The 12,348-nt window shown below is 33.6% G+C and overlaps 1 protein-coding gene across 1 annotated transcript in view; it reads left to right on the top strand.

The window, feature by feature from the left end:
- The window catches only part of LOC150081819 (RIMS-binding protein 2-like), a 1,020,459-nt gene that overhangs the window by 178,598 nt on the left and 829,513 nt on the right, over positions 1-12,348 (top strand). Inside the window, exons 6-7 of the mRNA XM_090380329.1 lie at positions 53-251; positions 11,872-12,201. Of these exons, the coding sequence (XP_090236455.1) occupies positions 53-251; positions 11,872-12,201 (529 nt within the window). The remainder of the gene's footprint in view (positions 1-52; positions 252-11,871; positions 12,202-12,348) is intronic.

The raw sequence follows: 12,348 nt of genomic DNA, 5'->3' as shown, positions 1-12,348 counted from the left end.
ATTTTTATGTTTTTCTGCTTTGAGCCTTAAACTTCATTACTATATCTTTTAGTCTCCTCATGAAGAAACTTCGCTTTCCATTAAGGGTGTGAAGTATGCAGCAGGAGCTGGATATGATATTTTGAATCAAAGTCTCATCTCATCATCCATGCAGAATCATAATCATTCCACATCAGTATCTGTTGCTTCCCGTGCATCAGAACAAAAATCTTTATCATATCCTAATATTTCTCATAACTCTAGCTCTCAAGGTATTTAACTTTTTTTGTTATTTTAATTCCAAATTCATGTACTTTTCTTAATATTTCAAGTATAATTGAATATTAAATAAAGTAGGATTGGATATTCATCCATAAAGGCACAACAAAATAATTTTATGCATGTTATTCAGGATATTTTTTATTTGTTTATTTTTTGACTGGTGCAGCATAAGCCTTAGGCCTCCTTGCACCATATGGCTAATACTAATATAACAAGGCATTTAATATATTGAAATGAAGGGAGCTTTTTCCTCCCCTTATTCTTTAATTATTATAGCAATGAAGGGAGCTTTTGGCAATTCTTATAGCAATGTTCACATACAAGTGTCAGTCTATAAACTAATGCATCTTGGGCAAAAAAATGTTTGTGATTGATTCAAATCAGGAAAAAACTCAGAATCCTGAAACATTTAGGGAAGTATACGAACAAGATACTGTGGATATAAGTAGTTTTTTTAATAAACGTTATAAATTTCAACATTTTTTTCCCCTAAAAAAAAAAGTGCCATTAAATTTAGAATTTTCTTGAAATTTCCATGAATTTTGCAGGAAATGTCATTGTCACCTTTCATTAAGAAATTGGTTGTGAGTTGCATTGGTTTTTGTTGCATAGAATGTAAATCTTCCACACCTTTTGGAAGTTGATTATCATAAGTGTGGAATGTGAAAAACAAAATTTTATTAAAAATTACTAATATGTATAATTAACCACTCTTTTACCACATGGAGTTTTTTAATATATATTTTATTGTTGATTGTCTAGATAGTATGAATCAGAGCTGTAATACTCAATATGTTCTACGTTGATAATAATATTAGTAAATTAATAAGAGGAGTTTACCTCAATATAGTACGTGGAACACTTCCGTATGATACCCTCCAGAAATTAAAACGGAAAAAACGAAAAAATCGACAACTTACCGGTACATTAAAGTAAAATATAAATAATTAAAGTAAAATATAAATAATTAAATAATCAATTTAACACAATTCAAAATCAATTCAAAACAATTAAAATTCAAATTAACGCAATTAAAAGAATCTAACGAAAATATTCAAAACGATTTTCCTTCCTGAAGCTGACAATGCTTTTCGACCGACTGTCGTGATCACAGGAATGAAAATTACCGAATCAGGCTAAACCTGCAACTTAAATAGTGATTATGTGTCTTCGCGCATGCGCGTAAAGGTCCACGCATCGGAGATCAAATATGGCCGCCGAACATTAACAGAATTCTCGTGTAATTTAATTTCAACGGTTTCTGCAATTAATAGTCGCGTATAATTACGTTGAACGTTAAGTATTTTGGCCTCGTTAAATAAAAAAGTATGTTTTTCGTTAATGGCATGAAAGGCTAATTCTGACGCTGCTGAACGAGAAGCACGAACAGAGACTTCGTGTTGATTTACACGGATATTAAGAGAAAACCGCGTGGAACCCTGATAAGACGAGTCGCAATCACCGCAAGAAATGTTGTATACTAGATCATTAATTTGTGTTGCGAACGCCGAAAGAACCGAGCGATTGTTCAGTATAGTGTGTAACTTCCGTATAGGCCTAGCTATAATTTTAAATTCGGTATCTTTAAAGAATCTGTTAAGCTGTTTGTGCCACTGTTCAACATATGGGACAGAAAAATCTGATGAATTTCCGTTTTAATTTCTGGAGGGTATCATACGGAAGTGTTCCACGTACTATATTGAGGTAAACTCCTCTTATTAATTTACTAATTGTTGATTATCATAAGTGTGGAATGATAATGCATAGCTTAAACTAATATATACAATATTGTGATGTTTCGGTATCTTGCCAATACTCATCATCAGACTGTGCTGTTCCCAAACAGCACAGTCTGATGAACAGCACAGTCTAATTAGATTTAAATTAAGCAGTTCTAAATTACAATCATAATTTTTAACAAAGGATCTGTTATAAGATGTATAACAGATCATTGTTAAGATGTATTAACAATTGGTCATTTCTAATTTTCAATAATAATGGCAGTGAGCAGATAAATAATTCTAAGTTATAATAACAAATTGAGCATCTCTAAGATTACAGTTACAACATAAAGGAGCAATTCTGTGTTATTATAATTGTGTAATAGTAACATAGAATTGCTCCTTTATGGCGTAACTGTAATCTTAGAGATGATCAATTTGTTATTATAACTTAAGAATTATTTATCTGCTCACTGCCATTATTATTGAAAATTAGAAATGACCAATTGTTAATACATCTTGTAACTGATCCTTTGTTAAAAATTATGATTGTAATTTAGAACTGCTCAATATAAATCTAATTAGTAACTTCAACTTTTTTATCTTTATTCCCAAACAGCACAGTCTGATGATGGGTATCGGTGAGATACCCGAAAGGTCACACTATTGTATATATTAGTTTAAGCTATGCTTAATAAAATATATATTAAAAACTCCACGTGGTAAAAGAGTGGTTAATTATACATATTAATAATTCTTAATGGACAACAACCACATAACATCCTTCCCCAACTATACAAAATTTTAGACATACTATAATGCTAAACTTTATTTTCTTTATATGTTTAGTGCAAAGTTAAATTTAATTCAATAACATCCTTCAGTAGGATTCTAAAGAAATATGATGGTGTTTAAGAAGACATATACCCAAAGATTTTTCATATGTTATGAAATATAAAGGTGGTAATATGTTGCATGTAAATGAAACATGTTGCTTGCATCTTTATTTAAGGAATTGGCTGTGATTATGGTCTGATTTTGTATATCTGATTTTTCAGTTTCAAGTGACAGGAAGCATGATGTTTTCAGTTATGTCCAAACAATCAGTATAAGAACAATTGCAGTGAGTATTACCCAATAAACTTAATAGGGGTATAAAATGTGAAAAATATATGTAGGATTGCAAAGTGAAGGTAATGGCATCATGTGTGATGTATACTTATCGGTACAGTTTATTGTAGAATATAATTTTTCTCTGGGATGTGCGGATCATTTAGGTCTATTGTTCAGAAAAATATTTCCTGATATAGCAAAAAACTATGGACATGGAAGAATAAAAACAGATGTAGTATAGTGAAATTGAACAGGGGGAAAGAAAAGGTAGTAACAGTTTTAAAATAATGTTCCATTTTTGATTGTTACAGATAGCAGTGAACAAAGTGATTAAGTGATTCTAAGCTGTGTGCAACTGTGGCAACATTTCCTAACAAAAAAAAAAAAAAAATCAAAAGCAGCTTGCTCTTAGGGTCTGTGCCGAAGAAGGGGAGTTGGAAGATTCTGTAGGTTATGGTATTGGGCATATTCTTATGACCAACCTGAAATATGCCTATAGGTTGATTAGAAATTATAACATTGCCAAAATGTAACAAGCAGCTACTAGTGGGCAGAACGGACTCATGTGTCCAGATTCAGTTTGTGATAATTTTGAAGAAACCAAGTTAACGATTTCTCAAAGAAAAAATTTCAATAAATAACCAACTTTTAGTGCAAGCAATCTAAAACAATTCAAGGAAGCTGATTACTGTAAACTGGTTATCTTTACACTTGGTCCTTGAAGTTAGCATGGTGGTTTTGCTCACCATCCCTCCATATCACATGGAAAAGTCAACAGTTTGAATTTCATCTTGATGGGAAGAACTTTGATCATAATCAGCTTTTTCTCCCATATTCACTAGTTAGTAGATCTGGTATCAGCTGATGGTTGCGTAGTTTTAAACACACAAAAAATATATATATATTTTTTTTAAATACAAGAAACATGGGCAGTTTTTTTTTTTTTTTTTTTTTTTTTTTTAATCCAGAAAGTAAGCAAAATGAAAATTGAAGAATATACTGATGCCTTGGAGCCTCTGTTTCAAATTTCCTTCTGTACTTGTTAGGAGGAAACCAAACAACCTGATACATGCAAATTAAAGCAAATTCAAAATGGGAAGCATTCAAAGAATTTATCTTGGAAGCTGTTAGGCTTTACATACCAACTAAGAAATATTGTTCAGGTTTAGGCCTAAATGGATGTCAGACGAACTAATGAGTCATATGGCAGAGAAGAAAAATGCATGGGATACATATAAATTAATGGATGACATGGAAGCCTATGATAGATATAAGCTGGTCTGTAACCAAGTCACAAAGGAGATTATGAGAAATCTTTGGCAAAGGATGCAAAGAAAAACAGCAAAGAGTTCCTTACTTATGTAAACTCTAGAAGGAAAGGGATAAATCAGATTGTCCACTGGATATTGATGGTTCAACTGTTGATGATCCTGCTCAGGTGGCTAACAAACTAAATGAGTATTTGCATCTACATTCATACATGAGAAGTTATTCAGGGAGGGGAATGATAGAGGTGAATTAAACTCTGACAGTGAGCTAGATGATTTTGCAATAACTGAGAGGAAAGTGGAGGAGAAATTGTTGAAGATAAACATAAAAAAAGGCACCCGGGGTGGATGGGATCTATCCAGTTATATTAAAGGAGACAGCAAAGAAAGTAAGCAAACGCTTAGCCATAATTGTGAAAGCTTCTTTGGACTCAGGGGAGGTACCCATGGACTCGAGATGTGCAAATGTGACCCCGATTCACAAAGGAGGATCAAAGGGCGACACAAGTAATCATAGACCTGTTAGTTTAACTTCTGTTCCAGGAAAATTATTGGAGGCACCAGTTAAAGAAGCACTGCAGGATCACCTAGACAAGACTTCAGTTATAGCTTGGACACAGCATGGTTTTGTTAAGGGAAAGCCTTGCCTGACCAATTTGATTGGATACTATGATGCGGTCACAAAGGAACTGGATGCAGGGAATAACTTGATGTCATATATTTTGATCTTAGAAAGGCTTCTGATACTGTTGCACATGGAAGACTGCTGAACAAATTGGAGCAGTGTGGCATTGGAGGCAAATTGCTGCTATGGATAAAGGGATGGTTGAGTGGGAGAAGACAGGGAGTGGTAATCAATGGACACTGCTCACCGTGGACTAATGTTATTAGTGGAGTCTCTTGAGGTTCAGTGTTGGGTCCATTGTTGGTTTCTGTATTTATAAATGATATTGATGATGGTATATCAAGCTTAATGTCCAAGTTTGCAGACAGTACGAAGGTTGGCAGACCATCCTTTTTCATTAATGATACTAATGACAGTACGCTGCTGCAACAGGATCTAGAAAAGTTGAACAGATGGGCTGAGAGGTGGCAAATGAAGTTTAACATTGACAAATGTAAAGTACTACATGTACTTTACATTTGTCAATGTAAGCAGTAAACTCAGAGTAACGTATCAACTCTGTGGTACTACACTGACAGTGGTAGAGAATGAAAAGGACCTGGGGGTAATTGTGCAGGCAGATATGAAGTTTTCTGAGCAGTGCAGACAGTCTGCACGAGTAGCTCATGGTGTCTTATCAATGATATAAAGGCATTTTTCTAGCAGGGATAAGGAGGTGATTATCCCCTTGTATAAGGCAATGATCAGGCCACACCTTGAGTACTGTATACAGGTCTGGAGGCCTCATTTTAAGAAGGATGTAGAACTGTTGGAATGAGTATAGAGAAGGGCCACAAGATTAGTGAATGGAACAAAGGGTTGCTCTTACAAAGAGAGGCTTAAATTTTGCAAATTACAGTGTCTGGAGACTAGGCACCTGTGAGGTGATCTTATTGAGGTGTATAAAGCCTTGAATGGTTTGAGCATGCTCAATGCTGATGAAATTCTTCCTCTTGCTCAGAATAATCAGCTGAGAGAGGCATAAATTCAAAATGAGGAAAGACAGATGTAGAATAGATGTGTGGAAGTTTGCCTTTAGCCAGCGGGTAGTTGGTTGGTGGAACAGACTTCCATCCTTTGTTGTGGAAGTTGATAGCCTAAATAAATTTAAGGCTGATCTGGACAGGTATTTGTAACGAATGGACGGGTGAAATGGGAGTGGTTTTTTTTTTGCCTGATGCTGCATAAGCTTGCTTTCTTGCATCATATGCCTCTACTAATGCTAATGCAAAATAATCCTGTTCATTTTTGTTTCTTCTGACTTAAATAAAGAAGTTTGGTTATTCATTTTAAATCTTATGCCGTCATTTGAAAATCTGAACAGTTTTTAATCAAGCATGCCTCCCATCTGTTTACTGAGGTTGTTATTCTTTTATATGTTAAAGAATATGTAATTTATCACACCAATACTTGTTAAATCTTCCACATTTCTTTTTGGAAGTTGATTACCATAGAAGACTAAATCAGTAGCTACTACAATGCTATTATATTAGCTATTATGATGCAGTAATAAATGAACTGGATGCAAAAAATAATTTACATCACGCATCAAATGTTGGCAGGGTAATTAATGAAAGAAACTAAGGCATACTACTTAAACAAGAACTAGAAAAATTATGTAGATGGTCTGAAAAGGAGCCATTGAGATTTAAGTGATAAATATAAGGTACTGTATATGGGATTCAAGAATAACAAGCTAATGGCACTGGGGAATGTAAAATTCTTTTAATTCTTTTATTGTAACTTTAAAGAACTTTAAAAGGGCTCTCAGAAATAATTCACTGATTTTATGAACTTTAAACTATAAATCCAACATTTTGGTGTCCTCTTTTAAAAAAAATTTTTGAAAATGAATTTTTTGTTGAATTTTTATTCAAATTCTTAAAGTAGATTTGTGTGAGAAATTTATGGTTATCCTTTAGTATTTTAATCATTACAAATTAATTTTAGTTCATGTATTTATATATAATAATTATCTAATAGCCTGTGCACGCTGACTATTATATAATTATTACATAAAGCTAAATGATTTAATTATTACAGTTGAAACAGTTTTTATACTAGTAAGTGCCTAGACAGTACAAAGGAACTGCTATATAGAAACCAGCAAATATAAGCAAAGCACAGGTTATTTATTGGTTGTTAACAAAATTGAATAAAATGGAATATTACATGACTGTGGTTTACTATTCTTTCTATAAAGGATATTTTTCTTATAAAAAGGAAAAGGTTTGAAATCTATAAAGAAATATCAGGGTAGGATAAATTATTTAAATCTTATTTTTTCCTGCAGTGAAAAAAATAGAGAACTGAAGGAAGCCAATGTGATTCTACATTACTCCTCAGAACATGGATTTGTCCCAAATGGAAACCAAAATTGTTTATTATAATGAAAGAATTTTTAAGCTGAGAAAGCTTGTTTTTGTTTTTCTCTATAAGGTGAATGTTAAATTATTGTGATTGTTGACATTATTAAATTGAGTAGTTAATAATGTCAACATATATAAAATACAGGCTTAGTTAAGTTGATAATGCCACCTAGAAAGATATTTTAGAAAGAAATGTAATCAGATTTGATTCAAGCTTTGATTGGAGGTAGCAAAAATCTTTTTTTGTACTAACAACTCCTGTACAAATTTTGAATTTGTATACAAATTATGTCTTTTTATTTTTAAATATTCTTTTAAACAAGAAAAGTGGGCTAAGATTTAGTATATGGTGCACCCTCTCTATACTCACCGACATGGCACTGATTGACGGGTGCTGACTCCACCCAGTGTCACATTATCTCCTGAACATACAGAAACATCTGGCACAAGTGCCACGCCGTGCGTGTCACCCGTGTCGTGTTTCCATATGTTCATGTTATGAACTTCGCTGTTAGAAATGTCACATGGTGTTAATATTTGATTTGCCGATTATTTAATTTTATCGATGCGTAATTAAAAACAAAAAGGCTGAATGATACGTATATTGGGAGTGTGGGGGCAGAAGCCTCCACAGAAATTGGGGTCTGGGGGCAGAGCCCCCCCCAAAAATAATAATCCCTCTATTTGTGTATTCGATTGTTAGTGACTTACTTTTTGGTTTCCCTTGGTTGAACGGGTATTGGGTGATTTTTTTTTTCCTGCGAAATTTTAGTTCGAAAATGTTGGGTTGTTTAGAAAATATAATTCGATTGATGAGGTGAGTGGTTTTCTGTCGTTTTAGCATTTCTGTTGTCGGGCATCGGCAATTTTCAGCGTGAAATCGTGTAGTTATCAGTGATTATTCGATTGCTTGTGATTTACTTTTTGCTTTGCCTTCTTGCTCTTCAACTGGATGATTTATTCCTGCAAAATATTAGTGCAAAAGTGTTGAATTGTTTAGAAAACATAATTCGATTGATAAGGTGAGTGATTTCTGTCCTTTTAGCATTTCTGTTGATGGGCATCAGCAATTTTCAGTGTTGCACGTGGTGTTAATTTTTTTTTTCGGTGACATGCGGATGGCACGTGGCACAGCAACAAATACGGCAGCTGAAAACAGGATAAATCTAATAATTTTAAAAATTCAAGTTACAAAAATGCACGTTTTTTGTGGATCACAAAATGTCAGTGACATTTGAATAAGTCGGATAGAGCCGAAAAGAAGAAAAAAAAAAAAATGGGGAAAGGTAATTTTCGCGAAAGAAAAGAAACGGCAAATGAACAATTATTAAAAATAAAACAAACAAAAATGCACGTTTTTCTAAGCTATATTTTATGAGCATTAACAATGAGATTGGCTGAAAAGAAAAAACAGTAATTTTAAGGAAACATCTCGATAGAAATGGAAAAGCAAATTTTTATTGTAGATCAACAACATGGCAAATCAAAAATAAAAATAGAACGAACGGGAAATGGCAATGTTTTAAAAAGAAAGTAACAAAAATGCACGTTATTCGGAGACTGCAATATGTCACAAGACATCACAAAAGCAGAGCTGAAATGAAGAAGAAAACGAAAAGCGACAATTTTTTAAAAAACAAAAATTCATACGACATGCAACTATTGCTTCTTCTTGCCCGTACATTACTAGACTGTTTCATGAGCATTAACAACGAGAATTTCTGATGCAAGTGAACAAATGCCTTTTTTTTTGTTTTAATTTTTGGTGGGGGCTGCCGCCCCATAACCCCCACTTCCCCCCCACAAAATCGGAGCTGAAATGAAGAAAAAGAAAAAGCTATACGGCAATTTTTTAACAAAAATTCGCACCACGTGCAACCCCTGATTCTTCTCGCCCATACATTACCAGACGGGGGATAGGGGATCACGATCCCCTGCTTTTCTGCCCGAACATGAAAAAACAAGTAATTAGCATATTATTTGTAACAAAAATTAACACCACATGCAACACTGAAAATTGCTGATGCCCATCAACAGAAATGCTAAAAGGACAGAACTCACTCACCTTATCAATCGAATTATGTTTTCTAAACGATCCAACACTTTCACACTAATATTTTGCAGGAATAAATCATCCAGTTGAAAAGCAAGAAGGCAAAGCAAAAAGTAAATCACAAGCAATCGAATAATCACTGTTAACTACATGATTTCACGCTGAAAATTGCCAATGCCCGTCAACAGAAATGCTAAAACGACAGAAAACCACTCGCCTCATCAATCGAATTATATTTTCTAAACAACCCAACATTTTCGAACTAATATTTCGCAGGAAAAAATCACCCAATACAACAGACACCCGTCTCAACCAAGGGAAACCAAAAAGTAAGTCACTAACAAACGAATACACAAATAGGGAGATTATTTATTATTTTTTTTTTGGGGGGGCTCTGCCTCCCAGACCCTCATTTCTGTGGGGGCAGAAGCCCCCAGACCCTTGATATACATATCATTCAGCCTTTTGTTTTTAATTACAAAAGAAAAGAAAAAAAAAATTAAATAATCAGCAAATCAAATATTAGCACCACGTGACATTTCTAACAGCGAAGTTCATAACATGAACATATGGAAACATGACACGGGTGACACGCACGGCATGGCACTCATGCCAGATGTTTCCGTATGTTCAGGAGATCACATGACACTGGGCGGAGTCAGCATCCGTCAATCAGTGCCGTGTCGGCGAGTATAGAGAGGGTGCACCATATACTAAATCTTAGCTGACTCATGTAATTAATGAAAACCAAATGACAGTATATGTTAAAATATAACAAGGAAGGCAGGGTAGTCATGAGCAATTAAATTTAAAAGGAAAAAAAGGGACAGAAGAAACATGCAAATTGAAGAAGGGAGTTGGGAGACAAAAGGATGAATAACATTCTTTTGCTTCTCCAAAAAAAGTTGCAATTTTGACCTCAAGTAATCAATCCCAATTTCTGTTTTCATTAACAGAAAATTTGAAACAAGAGCAGGCCAAGTGATAATCCTTGTGGTATCCTGCCTCCAGTACAGTGATTCTAGAAAAAAATATACCCGCCATGAATAAAATTCAATTTACCACTGAATTTTATTCATGGAGAAGAAAAAAAAAAAAAAAAAAAAAAATCCATCCCAGAACCCCATAATATTCCAATTTATTTAATAAAATTTTCACAGAAACAGTGTCCAAAAATGTAGTGTAGCTGGAAGTAAATCCAGTTATGCTACTTCAAGTTTCTGATGAGATTGCTTTGTTTTTGTCTGTAATTAATAAATGAGTCATGGTTGGCAGTCACTAACAAAAGCCATGACATTCAAAATATAATGTTCCTTTGAAACGTGAAACTACAAGATAATTTTTTTTGTTTATCATACTATTTCTTTACTTGCAGGCTTGAAGTATCAAAATTTTTGTACTGACAGTAGCATTACTCTGTAGAGAAAGGTTTGGAGATTTAGTTGGCAATATTGAATACTCTCCAGCCAATGTGAAGTGTTCCTAAATGAAATTTTTGACAATAAAGTGGTTTCTAACTGCTACCATAATGTACGTCAAAGGACTAGCTTGGCCTCCAATGTCATCTATTTTAGACCCATCTCATGTTTACCTCTGTGGTTATCTCAAAGAAAGAATGTTTCAGAAAAATCTAGGAGATCATTCTGTCATTGAAGAAAGAGATTGAAGATAATTTTTTCTGTGTTGGAGGAAATGTTGGAGCATGTTCTTTGCAACTTCACACTTTGACTACTATACCTTATTGATAAATGTGGAGAATGCATTGAACATGTTATGGCATGAATTTTACAACACAACACTTCTGAATATAGTTAGTGTTAATTTCTGTTTCTGAGCAATATTTTGTTCTATAGATGCTTAAAATAGTTTGATGAATAAAAATTCACCCTGCAGTTGATGATAAACAATTGCTTCAACTATTTTCCATAACATACTAATATGGCTTATATATATTTTTTTATAAAATGAAACAATAAAAGTGCTTTCAAGATTTTCAAATTAAATGCAAAGCAGTCTGTTGGAAATTATATATTAGTATTCCAACTGACTCATTATTAGACCAACAGGACCCATGTGTTGTCCATCAAAGGACTTTATATTACAGTCTTGAAAAATTTCTCTTGTAATCTCAGATTGAATGAGATTGTCCATAACACATTTGCTTAAAATTAAATACAGATTTCAGCAAGATTCCAAGTTATATAGATCCTCTAGAAATTGGAATAATTATTCAGAGAAGTGGAGTTTTTTATTTATTTAAGCTGACCTAAATAAGACCGGTGAGGTTTAAACTCAGTTTTTATTTTCATCATATTTTGAATAACCTTTAAATGGTTTCATTAATCTTTGTTTATTTATTTATTTATTTTTTTAGTTACCAATATTTTTTAGCAGAGGATTTTATTAGAGTATTTTACTGTAGCTTCTTCACTGCCTTTGATGACTTCTAGTTGCTCTACTAGCAGTAAAGCTACCTTCCCCACATTTTGTACAGCATCATCTTCATCATCTGTGTCCACTGCTGCCATCACCACCACCACTTCTGCTATTGCTACTGCTATCACCACCACCACCACCACCACCAGTACAACCAACCACGACATATCATTTGATACATCTGTGGTTGAAAAAGTATCTAAGTTTCATCCTTCAGTATTGGACTCCACTGCTGGTGAAATTGATCGTATTTTGGCTCGTATTGAACAAGATAATCGCATACTTGCAGAACTGGAAAAGTCTCGCACAACTGTTGGTAAGTAATTATGAGGAAAATTTGTCTGATCTGTTAAATGTAAATAGAATTGTATAAGATATTCATGAAACTATTTAAGTTATTTGCTCAGTTACCATGAGTGGGTAATGGCAAATATAATTATTTTATTCATGATAGACTAATTTT

This window comes from Mastigoproctus giganteus, chromosome 8 (assembly GCF_048544385.1).
Source record: "Mastigoproctus giganteus isolate SK-2022 chromosome 8, ASM4854438v1, whole genome shotgun sequence".
In the NCBI taxonomy this organism is placed as follows: Eukaryota; Metazoa; Arthropoda; class Arachnida; order Uropygi; family Thelyphonidae; genus Mastigoproctus; species Mastigoproctus giganteus.
This window is presented reverse-complemented; position numbering and strand designations above follow the sequence as displayed.